The sequence below is a fragment of the Narcine bancroftii genome, chromosome 2 (assembly GCF_036971445.1).
Source record: "Narcine bancroftii isolate sNarBan1 chromosome 2, sNarBan1.hap1, whole genome shotgun sequence".
In the NCBI taxonomy this organism is placed as follows: domain Eukaryota; kingdom Metazoa; phylum Chordata; class Chondrichthyes; order Torpediniformes; family Narcinidae; genus Narcine; species Narcine bancroftii.
Window position 1 is genome coordinate 173,110,992 of NC_091470.1, and position 17,424 is coordinate 173,128,415.

At 37.8% G+C, this 17,424-nt stretch overlaps 1 protein-coding gene across 18 annotated transcripts in view; it reads left to right on the plus strand.

The window, feature by feature from the left end:
- tmem269 (transmembrane protein 269) overlaps positions 1-17,424 on the plus strand; it is a 149,706-nt gene that overhangs the window by 109,796 nt on the left and 22,486 nt on the right. For 14 of the 18 annotated variants that reach the window (XM_069919134.1, XM_069919133.1, XM_069919141.1 and 11 more), the window contains 5 exons: positions 4,202-4,316; positions 5,563-5,653; positions 7,248-7,395; positions 9,805-9,902; positions 14,696-14,839. In XM_069919134.1, the coding sequence (XP_069775235.1) occupies positions 5,623-5,653; positions 7,248-7,395; positions 9,805-9,902; positions 14,696-14,839 (421 nt within the window). In that variant the 5' untranslated portion in view covers positions 4,202-4,316; positions 5,563-5,622. Of the gene's footprint in view, positions 1-4,201; positions 4,317-5,562; positions 5,654-6,907; positions 7,061-7,247; positions 7,396-9,804; positions 9,903-14,695; positions 14,840-17,424 lie in introns of all 18 variants that reach the window. The other 4 variants (XM_069919147.1, XM_069919146.1, XM_069919148.1 and 1 more) reach the window with 4 other exon arrangements.

Here is a 17,424-nt window from a genome sequence, read left to right on the forward strand (position 1 = left end):
CTTTCATTAATCCCTATGCCATAGATGCTCTGTGATTAGTAAGGGATTACTGAAAATGGGGTATAAGTGGGAAGAAAAGGTATGAAAACCACTGTTTTACTCATACCTAATTGACTTATTTTGTGCACAGTTTCATGACTCCAAAGAAAATGGGCCCAATGACAGTTTTTCTCAAGGAAAATATTTCAGTCACAATTGGGCCTAGACCAGTGGTTCTCAACCTTCCCTTCCCACTCACATCCCACCTTAAGGAATCCCTTACTAATCACCTATGGCAGAGGGATTACTTAAGGTAGTATGTGAGTGGAAAGAAAAAGTTTGAAAACCACTGATCTGAACTCACAGACCATTTTCCTATTTTTCATTTCACTTTTTTTTGGGACTTTCATCATCTTGCCTGTGAATTTCATCATCACTCATTGGAGTTTGGAGTGGTTAGACCATTCATAAATGGTAAGCCTCTTTCAACTGAGGAGGAAGAGATAAGTTATTCTCATTTGTCTAAACAGGCTCTATTTTGGAATCTGACTTTTTTCATCATGAGTAGATTTTCACTTCTTGAACATTTCAATTTTGTATGTCCACTAGTAGAAGATCCTTACAACCTTTGCACTGCATAGCTTGGAAATTATTGTTTTCATTTTAAGAGAATCCTATGGCTCAGGATGTAGTCTACGTATTATCTTGTGGTGTGTGGACTTTAGCAAGGCCTTTGACAAAATCCCAGCTAATAGGTTAGTCAGTTCAGATGGGATCAAAATTAAGATGGCCAATTGGATTCAAAACTGACAGTGGAAGTAGGAATGGAGAGTTACCTTTCAGATTGTAATTGGTACTGGGTCCACGGTTGTTTGTTTTATGTATAACCAAGGTCGGCGACAAGGGGGCTATCTGTGGGCATTGCCCCCCAAATGAAGTGCTGTGCCCACCCGCATATGGTCACAGCCATCGCTGGGTGTCATAGACACGCCCCCTCCCGAGCCACTAGTGTCTCGCTTGACACACGCTAGCAACTCTTCATGCCCCTGGCTACCTCATTAGCATTCATCAAGCATCAGGAGCACCATCGTCTCTTATGTCGGAGGGGCGGATAGCACCCCCCCACCCCCAAATTAATAAAGGTGCATATACCAAAATAGATGTGTAGTGGACTGGAAGGATGAATAGCTTTGTTGACAACAGGATCCAGATCAGTTGAGAAGGTGGGGAAAGGAGTGGCAAATGGAATTTAAGTTTGATAAATGTGAGATGTTGCACCGGTAAATCTGGAAGATAAATGGCAGGGCCTGGAGAGGGCTGTGGAACAGAGTTATGTAGGGCTACAGGTGCATATTGCCATGCAAGTGGTGACAATAAGCAGTTTGGCATGCTCACAATCATAGGGTAGGCTATTTAATATTCTCGATTCAGCTGTACAAGAATTCTGTATACAGTTTTGATTACCCAGTTGTAGGAAGGATGTCAATCAGTTGGCTGGGTCTTTATTTCTTAGAACATTGGAGATTGCAGGTTGATCTTTTTGAAGTTTATAAGATCATGAAAGTCTGGATAAAAGTAAATACAGGGTAGACAATTCTACAATTAGAGGGCATTATTGGAAGGTAAGAGGAGAGATATTTAAGAAGGACCTGAAGGGTAGCTTTTTATTTGGAAGGTAGTCCATGTCTGGATCCTGTAGAAGTGGGCACAGTTTTGACATTCAAAAGAATGGACAGGAAGGGCATAAGAAGGCTATAAACTAAAGGCAGCAAATAGGACTAGCTGAGGATACCACATTGGTAAGCATGGACGAGGTCAGGCCGAAGTGCCTGTTCTGTGCTGTATGATTATGACCGACTTATCCAGTATGGAGATCATGTAGGACAGATAAGAGGCACTTACATAATAGAATCCATCATGGCACAGATACTGTAAATGTGTTGTTTGAGAGTGTGGTGAGAGGCAAAATGCTGCCCTAGCAAAGTGGAACATAATTGGCTTGCTTGACAATTTCATTAAGATGGTATCCTGATCTACTTTTACTCAGACTGCACGACCATTGTTTTAACCTCTAGACCCAGAGCTGACGTGGCTAACGCATTTGTGGATGTCTCGTCCCTGCTCTATTCAGTCCTTCCTTCCAATATGATTTCCAGACAAATCTGTGCTCATAATATGACATTGAGATCCAGAGCTCCAAATGTAGGATCTCAACACAGAAAATTCCTTTTGCCCACATCAATGCTGCTCAGCCTGCGTTCCTCCAGTTTTTTTGCTCCAGATTCCAGCACCTGTGTTTATTTATGTATACTCCTAAAGTTGATTATGTATTCTATCTTTCTCTGTGCAGAAAAAAAACAATCTGGCAATGTACAGAATTTCTTTGTTTGTGGAGAGTAGGTTTTGTATCTATTTGCTTATTCAGTGCTGTGAGTTACTTACAGGTAGCATCTTCTTGTTCATGGTGAGCACCTTGCCACTTTCGAAAAGGCAAACTGTTTCTGGGTGATACCTTACTGTTCCTGAACTGCTTGAAGCAGCTTCGGAATGATAGAAAATATATTCCACCTAGGTGCATTTTGCCTGTGTCTCCATAGCAACTGCTGTCTGATCCTGTAGCTACCATGAGAGGGGAAGACGTACAAGTCTCTGTCCTATATGCAGGAACTCTCCACCTCCCCCTGCTGCCATTCTCATCTTCATGGCAGTTTTATTGTGTGCGGCTAATGTCTAGCTGCTACGGAAGACTTCCTCTACAAGGGCTGAGGCACAGCTGCCTTTGCTGTTCAGCAATCAGCAATAAAATTCAAAGTATTTTCGTGGAAACTTGCACATAGTGTAATATGTAACATACCGTATGGGATGCAAGCCACACAGGCATTGTTCAATGTTAATTTATGCCCAAGTGCAACAATGCACATTGTTTTATCATTGAAGAATAAACTTATCTGATATACTTATGACATGCAACGATGATTTAGCACACCAAAAATGGAGCATACTGATTCTGTCAACCATTGCCTGATCTTAACTGTTGCTACACTTTGCAAGAAACCTTGTAGAACAAAATATGATTTTAAAATTTCAGTAAAGAGCAACAAAAAATTTTGTACTAGACACATTCAAAGCTAAAACACGGTAAGTTCATGTAAATTAATTTTATTTGTGCTGTGGATGTGTTTCAAATAAATTTGTGATTTTCCCCATCCTACCACCTCCCACATTTTACTACATCACAGTACATAGAATAGTTGACAAGTTTCACAAAGCACTGTGTTATTTTGACACCACCACGCTTCAAGTATTGGTCAGGATATTATAGTTTCTGTTTAGCTTTAAGTGGCTATCGTATCAGATTGATATTTCTCCAAAACCTTTGAATTGCTTCTGTTTTACTTAGGAATTGGACTTCTGGTGGTATGTGCAATGTCTTTTTTTGGTCTGCAAAATCTTACTACCACCTGCTTCAAAAGACCTTGAGTAAAAATAAGATGAAGGTTCCATTATTGTCACGTAATACATTTAGAATGTAACATACATGAAATTCTTTAACTCTGTCGACCATAAGAAAGACAAGAGAGTCGCCACCTTGTCCAGCCCTCACAGAAATGAGGCCTCAGCGAGGAACCACCTCACGACCCCTGGTTTACAGTGGTCTAACCATTAAGCTGTCGGAGCCTTAAAGAAATAAGTAGTGGAGGCTGGGAGTAATCAGTTAACCACCTAGCTGCTGTTCGTCATATATCTTCAACTGCAATGTTTCCGAATCAGACATATCATTTGTATGTAGAGATTGAATCACGAAGAATGAAAAAATGCTGTTTATGACAAGTAATTGTAACAGTTCAAATCATACTAAATTATGAAATAATTTGGTATACTTGTGACATTCAAACAGTATACTACATAACTGATTGCTGTGGTTGATTCCTAATTCCTGTTCAATTCAGGGCAATAAAGATGGACAATAAATGTCTGTACTGAAAATGATATCTATTTCCATTAAATGTATAAATTAGTTTTTCCAATGGTGGATCAATGTTGGAGTTAACTATTCTATATGTATTCAGTTCAAACACTAAGAACAAGAGAATATAGGGGAGGTATGATTTGAACATGCCATTTATATGAAGGAATTCTGGTCTCTGCAAAACTGGTTTAGCAAACATTTTAAAATGTAGTCTTGCCTTCTGTGTTGCTCTGATCTGCTGTTTTCTTTCAGATCGAGAAAGACTTGAACTTGGCTGGCTTTGGAAAACACGTGAAGTGCAGGGTGCAAAACACAATAGTAGGACTTGAAGGTTAAGCCTGTCTCCCACGTAAAGCTTAGCATTTAGGTATTTAATAAGCACGCACATTTAAAAGTTGGGAAATGTGGTAAAGTAGCATGATGTCCATTGGTGGGAATGGGCAGTGGGAGAGGGATAGAGAGAAGTCTTTAACTGTTTTATTTGAAATATGCTTAGTAGGTTGGGGAAAGCTGCAATTGAAATTGACAAAAATTTCAATGGAGTCAGCTGATTTGTAAAAGACCAGCATATTTAATTCAACCACTGAATAGTTTAACTATTTTTCCATTCATTCCTAAATGGTTCAAAAATATACTTCATCTTCTGTTCATGTATCTAAAACTAATGAATACTATGTTTATGCCATTCCTTTGTGAACATTCTAATTGGAAGGATTAACTGTGATCAATATTAGAAGAGAACTCCAGGCTCTCAGATAATTTATAAACAAACCTCCACTATCTTCTTCCCATCACTAATTCATATTTAGCCATGTGTTAGTCCTCAGAAACTTAAGAATAGGATCTTCAGAAAGCTGGGAATCATAGGAGGAGACAATTTGGGTCATGATAGCCAAAAATAGCTTATTCTCACTTTCTCACCCTTGACCCATAACCTTGTGGTTTCTTTTTATTCTGGTAGTTTGTGTAATTGAAATCCCCACATTTCTCGCATCATCCGTCCATCTAACTGTTTCGTTTCTGAGCTGATACTCCAGATATTGCATTGCAGTTTTTTTTCATTTCACCCTAGATCAGCTACGTAATTATTCCCCTCACAGCCATAATTGTTAACCATTATTGTTTCTTTTTTTTAATCACCATCTCTATCTCATCAAAAAATCTTTTCAGATTCAATTTCCTATCCCTCCATTCTGAAACTACTGTAAAATATTTTATACTCCTGCTCAGCTGGTTTACACACGACTTTGCTCAAGTCCATAGGAGTTTTTAAACGCTGTGCTTTTAAAGACCCATAGATCACTTAAATTTAACAGAAAAAGGTAGAATAAGGAGTAAAATCATGGAAACTTGCTATTTCAATTACCCTTCCATTTTTAAAGTCTTCACTCTTACCATTTTTTCACCAGCTCAATATTTGTTATGTATTTAAGTAAAATAACTGTTACAACATATACCATCTGTGTGATTCCATTATAAAGTTGATTAAATTTTAATTCCAAAGGAGTAAAGTTTCAAGCTTATCTGAGTTTAGTTACAAAAAATAGTGCTTAGTGATTTTAGTTAAAGCAGATTAGCTTTATTTAATCATTTGTAAATGTTTCCAATTATAGTGTAGTTTCCTTGATTTCATGTACCCACTGGCAACACATGCTACCAAAAGGCTTTAAGTTATGCAACAATTGATGGAGATTACAAGGAGAGGTGAGCCACCCACTTTGACGTATTTTACTCTTAGCTGGAAAGACAAAAATTAGTTCTAGGAAGCAGATACTGGAGAAAATGAAAATAATATAAAGATATTGGGAGCCAGGAGTTATCAATCGAAGTCATATCAACTTGTAGATTAGGTCCAACTGTTGCTGAGCAGAAAAAAAAATAATTATGCTTCTTGTCATTTTAAAATCCATTTCAATTAACAATGTACATACGTTATTTCTTTTTTTAAATCCACAGTTTTGTGGATTCTTTATTTTTTGAATGGAAGAAGGTTAAACATCTCATTGATTTTACTTGAAAATTAATTACAATGATTACTGATTAATTCAGTTATCATCAAAAGTTTAAGATTTTATTTCTGCATGGAATGTCTGAGCCCTGAATCTTTTTTCTCTTTTATTGGACTGTTCTGCAATATTTGTCATTTAACTCCCTTTAATTAAAGTATATTTTCCAAATGGGATTCTGGTTTTAAAGTAGATACTGGGGCTCAAAGTACTTTAGTGCCTGTCAAATGTAAGGGACAAACTGATTATTTTGGACATCCACAAGAGTTGCATATTGATGACAGGTCTGGATCCACCTCATAATGCCCACAGCCAATACAAGATGTTAAGCTTTTTGACCCAGGACATCCAGGTTCAAAGAAACAATTGCAATATCTGCACTTTCAAAATTGTTCTACTATTTTTTTTTGTTGCAATGTTGAGGTTGTATTGGACAAGTGTGTAAGGTAGGGATGTCTTGAAATTTACATATACTGATATCTATTGTATATAGAACTCTTGCTTTCTCAAGTACGTTCAATGTTGCCTAATTCCTCTCAAAACATAAAGATGCCACGAATGCATCAATAAAACATTAAACTAAACTCTATGGGCTTTCTTTATCGGGAACCACATTTTTGAGGAAAATGTTCTGAATTCCAATTACAGTAAATTAATATGAATTAATTGTTTTTGATATTGATACAAAAACTAATGAGAATATCAGAATATTAAATCAGATCACGACATCCCTATTGGATTGTTGAGCCACATGCCCATTCTTTGTCCCATGCAAGAAGATGCCCCTTTAGAATAAAATTCACATCTGCCCTTTCTTTCACAGCAAATGTATGTCTACTGATACCATGGCCCTTTTCTGAAATACGATCAATAAACATAAATAAATATTTTCTGTGTAGTTTCCCTTGGGCTCTGTGCCTTTGCACAAGTTTTGTTTATTTGTTCACTTCAGATGTTAGCTGACAGGTCCTTCCAAATTCATGAACATTAATGGACTGAACAGCAGGTCTACAGCTAGTCATTTTGATCCCTTAATGGAGATTGGGAAGAAATGTCTACATCAATTCAAAATCCAGAAATGTATTGCTTGTCCACAATCTTTCAGGTAGATCAACTTTCATTATATCTGAGTAGACTTTCACTTCCTATTATTAGGTTGAGGAGCTTGTAATGCTAGCAATATCATGTTTTTTTTTTCTCTTTGTCAAACCCATCTATTCCCTTATAAATATTCTGGAAAATTCATAGAATTAATATTGTGGTTACCTAATTTATTACACTTTTGCTTTTAGGTATTTTTCACCATGCTAAGAAGTTGTTTCTTAGCGAGCAGGCAGGCCGAATCCAAGTTCAAGAATTTGCAAGGAAGAATGCTGCCAATGCACTTTCTCTCACAAATCTGGTCATGGGACTGTCTTCAATTCTATGTACCTTAAATGGGTACGTATTAAAGATATACTCCGTCTGTATAGTAACCATCGTGACTCTATTCAGTTACCTAGTTTCAGAAATACTTTTTGTGTATGTACCAATGGTAAACTTGGGTCAAAATGATATTTCTCACAAAAGTCAAATACAGGAGACTGCCATCGTAAGTGATACAAGGCTGGAGAAGATTAAAATGGTTTGCCATGAAAGAATATGAAGATGAAGGCAAAAACATTGCCTTCCTTCACGCATCCCTTTTCCAGATTGAGTAGTGTGTCATGTGCATTTGACCAGTGGTGACGACTTATTTATTGTCACGCTGACTACATGTCATCGTGCTTCATAAGCTGCACCATCTCCCTAAACCCTTTTAAGTTTGGACTTGGCTGAAAGTATCACAAGCAATGGGTTGCACAAAATGGGTGCTTGAGTTCTTGTCTCACTGGATTTCAGGCAGGAGCAGAAAAAGCAATGGGCGAGGAGCAAGAGCCAGCAGATTAAATACTTTTAAAGTGTTTAGAAAATGAGGTGATTTCAAACTGCATCCCTCTGCCTTTCTTCTATGACTGGATGTTAACAGTGGTCGTCAGTTTCATTGCTTCATGGTGCTGTGACAGGGATTTTAGTTTGTAGGCTACAGTTGGATTTAGAAGCTGATAAAGAATTTCTGTTCAAGGAAAAGGAAAAAGTTGATAAAGAGCAGCACGTTTGCCCATCTATTAGACTTCCTGATAGTCAAAGGCTTGATGGCCTCCACATTCATGATAATAGGGGTTTTATGTTCTCTTCGTCTCTCCTTCTCTCTAACTGCCCTTATTTCACAGCTTTTACTTTGGTGTAAATAAATGTGACATTTTGTATTAAACCTAATATCCCAATAGATGGATGCTGAGATGCTTCCACAAGTAGAGTTTCATGCAAAGGGATAGGGTCACAAGATGGGGTGACTTAAAGTTGACGTCCATAGAGTTTTTTTTCTCACAGAAAATGTTGAATATCTGGAATTCTTCCTCAGGAAAGTTGTGGAGAATTGATTATTGGAGGTGTTTAAAGAGGAGATAGATAAAAATTTGAACTTCACGCCATTGAGGGCCATGGGGACAGGTACAGAAGGAAAGTTGTGATCTGGGGTGAATCAATTGTGATGGAATTCAATGGGAGGTCCAGCTTGAGGGGTCCAGGGGTCTACTCCTGCTCTCAATTACTTGTATTCATAGGAGAAAGTGGTAATGTTGAAAACATGAACACTGTGTAGATAGAGAGTTTTTGTGAAAATTAAAGTAAAACCACAGTTGCTGGAAATCAGGAAATAAAACTATAAAATGCTGGAAACACACAGTGTTTGGTCAAGAGCCGTTCTTTATCAGGACTGCTAAAGATTCTCCAACCTAAAATGTTATCCTTGTTTCTCTTTCCACAGATGCCGTATGATATGCTAAGTGTTTCCAGCATTTTCTGCTTTTATTAGAGAACTTCCAATCTTTGGCAGCCCAATGTAGCCACCATATTGTAGTCTCCGTGGTAAAGTAATAATAGTTCAAGTTCTCCTCCAAATTTCAAGCCCATGTCTCTTTATCATGATTCCAACAACTAGAGGCAAGCGCTCGTTCAACAAGCTCGTTCAACAAGTGATTTGAAACTCCTGGGGTCCTTAACTGGTATGACAATACATTAGATGTATCACAGAAACACATTTTGGCTTATCAGGTCAATGCCAGTCAAGACTCATACCATAATATAGGCCCATAGGTTTTTATGTATTGGCAATTCAAGTGAGAATACCTACCCCCCGCCCTGTCAGATAATGTGCTCCAGATTGTAATCAACCTTGGGATTCTCTCTAAAATCTTTGCCTTTTACTTTAAATCTTTGTCCTCTAGTTTCAAATAACTTAACCATGAGGAAAAGTCTATGTCCTTCATAATTTTGGGTATCTCATCTAGGACCCCCTCATCCTTGTCTGTTCCAAGACTCCCTTTCCAGCAGGTCTTGTGCTTAACTGTCATCTGCTGCGTCCAGCAAAAGTCTTCCTACTTGTCACAAGGAGAAGAGAAAGACGTCCCATATTTCAGTATTGGAGGAAGCATTTTAAAGAATCAGTTCATTATTACAAGGATGTGACGTCTGTATAACATGAGCTGGGATTTCCACTCTGCAGTGAAATGTGGTTCATTTAAAGTTATATAAAAGTAAACAAGTTGGTTAAAACATTGAATGTAATGGATCTGCTTATTTTTTATAACCTGCAAAGTGCTGTTTAAGTGTTAAGAACTATACTATAATACAGTTGGTTCTCAAAGGATATGAAATACAATGGTGAAAATAGAAGTATGTTATAGTTCAATAGTACAATTTAAATTTTTGGAGGGTCTTGAATATCAATATTTTGCTGTTAAAAATAATGCAATTATTATTCTGTAGGCAACATCTCTATGCATGTTGGTTTCTCTGTTTTGGATTTCTTCTTGATCTGGCTGATGGAGCTGTTGCAAGGCAACTGAATGCTTGTTCTGCTCTTGGTAAGTTTTCAGATTTCAGTAAATATTCAGCCCTTTCAGTTATAACCACCCCAATAATGCTGAACAATTGCTTATTGGGATAAAACAAGTGTGCTACCTAACTGTAAGAGTTCTAAAATTAAACGGTTGCAATCTTGCCACATTCTGATGCTATCAGCAAACTTTGCCATCCAATAAGTAAGACTGATAAAAGGGTAAAGGTTCCATTATTGTCAAGTAATACTAAATTTAAAATGTTACATAATAATCCTCTAATCAAGTCCTAATGGTTCAGCATCAGGCTCACCATATTTCCAGTGCTATCCTGATACTTAGTTCATTTATTATAATACTGTGGGACATAATTTAAATAAAAAATAATGAAAAATATATTGGGGAATATATTTTTATAATATATATTTTGAACCTGCACCCAGTTCATATCCCTTCATACTGCTCCCATCCAAATTTTTCTTAAATGTTAAAATGTTAACAGCGGTTAGCGCAGCGCTATTACAGCATCAGCGACTGGGATTTGAATCTGCTGGTGTCTGTAAGGAGTTTGTATGTTCTCCCCGTGTCTCCATGGGTTTTCTCTGGGTGCTTGGGTTTCCTCCCACCCTTCAAAATGTACCAGGGTTGTAGGTCAATTGGGTGTAATTTGACAGCATGGGCTCATCGGCCAGAAGAGCTTGTATACTGTATGTCTAATTTTATTTTTTAATTGACCCCTCATAATTTTGCATACCTCTATCAAATCTCCCCTCATTTTTCTACACGCCAAGGAATAACCTTTCCCTGTTTTGAAGTTATTGAATCTTGAAGCATAGAAACAATTAATGAGGCCTACAACTCTCTGAGGTATGTTTTTGTCAGTCTTGTGGTAACCTCAGTCACAGACAACTAGCATAAACACACGTTAAAGTTGAAACATTGAAAATGAATTTTGAGAATCAAAACAAATCTTAACTACAAAAACAGGTAGGTTTGGCTGATTAGCAATCTTGTACCTGACCCCACTTTTAGTAAAGTTGGAGGTAAAATAAGGTCATTACAATGAGATTATATGCCACAGATATAATCTACTTTCAGAGTTAACTGACAGTTAATTGGAGGTAACGATGACCTACTAACTCAAATAGAGAAAGGATGATTCCTTCCAGATCATCCTTATTGCCATCAAATACTCCTGGCCAAATGACTTTGAAGATCCAACTGCCCATGCCATCGCCCAAATTAAAACCCATTTAACACATGAGTACTAACTCTGTATCCCCAGTTTCCTTTTGTACTTTCTTCCACCAGGCCCTATCTGACAGCTAATGGACAAGGCTGGGTTCACAGCAGAAACTCTATAACAAATAATTTGCAGTTTTCTGGATGAGAACACTCTGTCTGCTTATTGAATTTACTTTGATAATCCTTGAATCTTACAAGTCAAGTAGTTCAATTCTACAGGACAGATAAAGGAACATAAATGTTTATGTTCCTGTTTACACCAGAGCAAACAGAATGCTGTTGTAGTTTATCTACTGAACTGTTTACATAAAGTGGAGTTACAATAAGGACTCTTGAGTTCTACACATTTTAAAGTCTGCAAGTAACAGTCTTTCATCTTTGCATCACAACAAATCAAGTACAATAAAACAGAAGGAATTAAATAATAAAGGAAGATAAAATGAAGAATTAATGAAAATTTGATGTTGTATGACTGGTTAGGGTGCATTGTAGCCAAAGTGCACCAGTCTCTTGTGTATGATATACATTTCCAGATTAACATTTGATTGACCCTGTATTGAATGTGCCCAGAAGTATTGAACTGCACGTTTCACAAACATTTCTATGACTGATTCCACCTGCATTGAATTAGCCCATCGTTATTGAATGAAGATCTACCGGGACCAATGCCTGAAGAGGGCGCACAATATCAGTGAACCGGTGCGGACTCGAAAGGCCAACATGGCCTGTTTCCGCTCCGTAAATGGTTATATGGTTGCCAAAATTCTTAAAAATTATATAAAATAGTTAGAGAAATCTGTCGAGATGATGTCCCAGCATAGGTCCCAAGATATACCAGGTTTTGGCATGTTTCTCATCTTGTATAACATTAAATGGGGGTATGTATCTAACTGAATATTTCCTTCTGGCCTGTATAGAATTTATGCACCAAGAAATAAGAATTCACAAAAGATCAAATTACATTAAAACAGGGATATTGATTATTTCAGGCATAACACGGGGCATATTAGTTGATTATGCCATATAAACAAGTTTGGAAAATGTAACTGATACATTTAGTTCTTGATCTCAGCTGCGTCCATTGGTGTATTTGTATTGCTAAAGCCTTTCAAGTAGAAATTGTCATTAGTTAAATAGAAAAGTAATAAAAGCAGAAAATCCTGGAAATGTTTCACTCAAAATGCATCAGTAGGAGAAAAAAAGGTGGTTTATATTTCACGTGAGTTATCTTGTTCTTTCCACAAATACTGATGATAAAGATGGTGGAAGTTGTTAGCAATTAGAACATGGCTTAAGAGGAATGTGCAACCTGCTTTTAAAAAATCCATATACGTGATTGTGACTCATTGTTAAAGTGGTGTATTGTGTAACTGCAAAGAACAATTACTGAATGCAATGCGTTGCGAAATATGTGATCTATGAAACTTCTTATGGAATTCTTATCAGTTCAATTATCACTTAAAACCTTTTAAATATGGCTTGATGAATTATTTGTTATAATGGTGCCAGCATCATTTTCTGCTCCTCATAGCTAGCTGTAATCAAAACTGAATTTATTTAAGTTTCTTGTACTACCTTTTGATCAAAATGTCCTAAGTTAGAGAAAGAGAATGGAGAAGTTACAAGGTTACATTGATCTGCACTGGAACATTGAAAAAGACCAGACCTGAAGATCAGAGTAAATTCAGTTATACAGCACTGAAACAGGCTGTTTGGCCCAAATTGTACATGCTATATTAGATGCTTATCAAAGCTAATTCCATTTGCCTGCACTTGACCCATGTTACTCAAACACTTTCTTATCTATAAACCTATTTAAATGTTTTTAAACTTTATAATTGTACTTACCTCTGCAGCTCATTCCATAAACCTATGGTCCTCTGTTTGAGAAACATTAGGGTTAGGCTCAGATCCCCTCTAAATCTTTCCCCTCTCACTTTCAACCCAGTCCCTCTCATTTTAGACTCTTGAACCTGGGGAAAAAAATTACATTTCCTATCTCTGCCCCTCATAACTTACAAAATGAGATGAAGAATTAAAGTGACAAACAATTGGAAGCTCAAGTTCATTCATGAAAACTGACCAAGAGTCACCTAGCCTACATTTGAAAACTAAATGAGCACCAGATGGTAGATAATTGAGGAGTGCAATGGAACAAAGGGATGTAGGAGTCATGGTACATAATTCCCTGAAAGTTGAATCACGTGTGGATAGGGTGGTGAAGAAGGCATTTAGTATGTTGGCTTTCATAAATTAGAGTATAGAATACAGGAGTTGGGATGTTATGTTGAAATTGTATAAGGCACTGGTGAGGCCAGATTTGGAATATTGTGTGCAGTTTTGGTTGCTGAATTACAGGAAGGATATAAACAGTATAGAGAGAGAGAGTGTAGAGGAGGTTTACAAGAATATTTCCAGGGTTTGAGTTACAAGGAAAAGTTGAGCAGGGACTTTATTCCCTTGAGTGTAAAAGATTGAGGGGTGATTTGATAGAGGTATTCAAAATTATAAGAGGGAAAAATAAAGTTAATGTGGATAGGCCTTTTCCACTGAGAGTGGTGGAGATTCAAACAAGAGGACATGGATTGAGAAGAAAAGGAGAAAAGTTTAAGGGAAGCATAAGAGGGAATTTCTTTGCACAGAGGGTGGGGGGGGGGTATGGAATGAACTTCGGCAGTGGTGGTAGAAGCAAGATCAATGTTAATACTTAAGGAAAGGTTGGATAGGTATATGAATGGGAGAGGTGTGGAGGGTTATGGGCCAAATGCGGGTCAGTGGGACAAGACAGGAGAACATGTTTAGCATGGACTATTAGGCCCAAACTGGCCTGTTTCTGTCCTGTAAATGGTTATATGTTGGAAATCTGTTATAGAATCAGAGTTTGTTTTAAATCTCTCCCTTCCCTCCATTGATATTGTTCTCTTTTGTTCTCTCCACATACAATGTCCTGCTCCCTTCATCTTAAACTGTTCTCAGTCCTGATAAGTCATTGAACTGAAACATTAATTGTGTGTTTCTCTCCAGCAGATGCTAGTGACCTGCTGAGCATTTCCAGTGTTTTCTGTTTTCCCATTTTATTGGCTACAGCACACTTTTGATACCTGCAAAAGAAAAGGCTTCCTTATGAGTGCAAACTTTTCTTCCTTTATTTCTCTGAATCAGGTTCCAAATGCAGCAACCATTTCTGTACTGCTGAGTGGGCTTCTTTAAATGATGTTGAGGTGATCATCTTGGATAGAGTTTGAATCTGAAATCATATGTCCTGTCTTTGAACAATGTAGAATAGCACTTTAGAACATCTAAGGAAATGTATGCATGCCAGCTGACAGCAAATCAACATAAGGAGAACTGTTTTGGTTTCTTCAGCAAAGAAGAATTGGAATTTTTTTCTGAGGTATATTCTATAAGGTAACTGCTAGGTTTTTAGAGTGTATTGGATACACTAGGAAAACCCATTCTGAGTTCAAGATGTTTGGATTCATGAATCATATGCCGTGGATCTGACTGTCAGACAAACTGCATATTGAATCTGTCACAAAATATAACTGAACAGTTCTGTTCCCATTTGATTACAGGGGCCAAATTGGATGATTTTGCAGATTTCACAACATTTGGCATTGCAACTTCATTATTATTACAAGCCCATAGTGTACTGAGCAGCATTTTCATCATCTGCTATGTGATGGCTGTGTTTATACGTCTCTGCTTCTTTTCTAGTGGTAAGAAATCATTTTATTTGTTCTTTGAATTTTAAGGATTATAGTTGATCTCTTTTTTAAAACTTCATAGACTAAATGAATTATTTATGCAAATTCTCTTAACAATTATCGAAGAGCAACTACTAAAAGATTGCACTGATGGCGATTTGGTATTTCCGTAAAAAGCTACCAGCTACCTGCAGATTTACCTGCCTTCTTATTAGATCATGGATAGACAGAGCATGGTGATAATCACATGGGGTGCATTTACTCATGTCAAGTACTGAAGAATATGCAATTAAGGTGGGGGGGGGGTGTTCGAAGATGAGTAGGGCAAGTGTTTGTTTTTTTCATAGAACACACTAGATGCCGAGAAAGGGCTGCTGGGGTTAGTGGTCCAAGGAGATTTGATAGGAGTGTTTAGGAGGGTTACTGGTACTTGGATGATAGGCAGGGAATAGATCAACTGGACCAAGTGCAGGCAGAAGAGATTTAGTTAAATTTGACTGTGTACAGCACAGATTTCCTGGGCTGAAGGGCCTTTTCCTGAGCTGAATTGTTCTATGCTCCATCCCTGGACCCTTAATCAAATCCAAAGATGTATTGTAATGTCCTTAGCAGATAGAATCCAGCCTCTCAGCTTGATGGTTGGCACAGAGGACAGATCTATTCTGCTTCCTCTCAATTAAATGAGATTGTCATCCTTCAATTAAAATTTAGTGAATCTAAGTTAGTAGTCCTCATTTTTTTGTTTCCACTCACATTCCACTTTAAGTAATCCCCATGCCATAGGTGCTCTGTGATTAGTAAGTGATTTCTTTTATGTGGGTGGAAAGAAAAAGTTTGAAAACCACTGTTTTAATCGCCCCAAATTGACTCGTTAGGTGCATGGTTTCATAACTCCAAATGAGTTAATGTATTAAATTTCAATAACAAATGTTTGGTTATAGTGAAATACAATTTGAGTCCATGCACATCCCTTTTACTGATCCTACATTAATCTCACTTCATTCTCCCAGCATTCCCATCAACCTCTCCTCAGGTTCATCGGCTGACCAACATAATAGGTGAAATTAATCTGTGGCAGGAAATTGAAAGATGCAGGAAAGCAGGGAACATGGAAACTCGATTCAGAAACAACTCAAGTTCTGGTTTGAACCAGGGCTTTTGACACTGAGAAGCAGTGGCTCTTTTAGCCACACCAATGAACCATAATTTTCGTTCTGCAATTTTTGTGAACAATGTTTAATATTTCTGAATTATTTAGATGTTTTTTCCACTATTTCTAAATGTTTCTGATCACCATAAATATTTAGAAAGAGTGGGAAAGACCTTTAATGATATGGGGTCTTTAAGACCATTGGAATGATCTTGGGTAGGATGTTAGTTTCTGCTGCTGGTGGACATCACCATTCATGCCCCATATTTGCTGCTTCAAGGCCTTGGCAATGAGAGCAGGGGATATCAAAAGCTACCAATCCATACCAGAAGGACAATAGCGGGGTTAATATCCAGGGCAAGTGGAAGGCGCAGAGAAAATGCCTGTGAACGTTTGGTCCTGCTGTTGAACATAGTACGGGCCCTTCGACCCACAAGGAGGTAAACCTACTCCACACTATCTGGAGCTTCTCATCCTCACAGCCCATAAACCTCCATTTTTATAACATCCCATGTGCCTATCTATTAAATATTCCTATTATACCAGCCTCGACCACCACTTCCAATGTTCACAAAATATTCAACTCCAGTGCAATGTTCTTCATCTTCAATTTAGCAGATTTCCCACCTCTATAAGTGAAGTTGTATGTCAGATTTAGAAGGAATATTTCATTCACACTTTGAGGCTTCTAACTCTCAAGAGAAATTTAGTCCAAGTATGGTTGGAGAGTCTAAGGAGTTAATGATATGTTGCTGTGTTAATTGAATTTCTTACCCTTCACTCTGTGGTGTGTTGGCCTTCAATACCCATGGAATCAAATTCAAGAGTCGTGAGGTAATGTTGCAGCTATCCCGAATATTGAGTTCAGTGCTGTTCACCTCATTACAGGAAAGATGTAGATGCTATAAAGAGGGTGCAGAGGAGATTTACACAGTTGTTGCTAGAGAACAGAACATAGAAATCTACAGCAACGTGCAGGTCCTTCAACTCACATGGTTGTACCAACCTAATAAACTAACTGCCTAGAATTTCCCTTCTCCCTAACCATTTTTCTCAGTTCCGTGTACCCATCTAATACTTTCTTAAAAGATCCTATTGTACATGTCTCTGCCTCTGTTTCTGGCTCCATATTCTAAGCACCCCCCAACTTTCTGTGAAAAACCTACTTCTTGCGTCACCCAGCACTCCCAAGCACCTTAAAACTATACCCTGTCGTGTCAGCCACCTCAGCTCTGAGGGGGGGGAAAGCATCTTGCCATCCACACGATCAGTGCCTCTCATCATCTTAAACAACTCATCCTCCATCTGTCCAAGGATAAATGAACAAGTTTATTCAACCTATCCTCTTAAGGCATGCTGTCCAATCCAGGCAACAACTGTGTAAATCTCCTCTTTCTAGCATCTACATCTTTCCAGCAATGAGGTGAATAGAACTGAATGCAATATT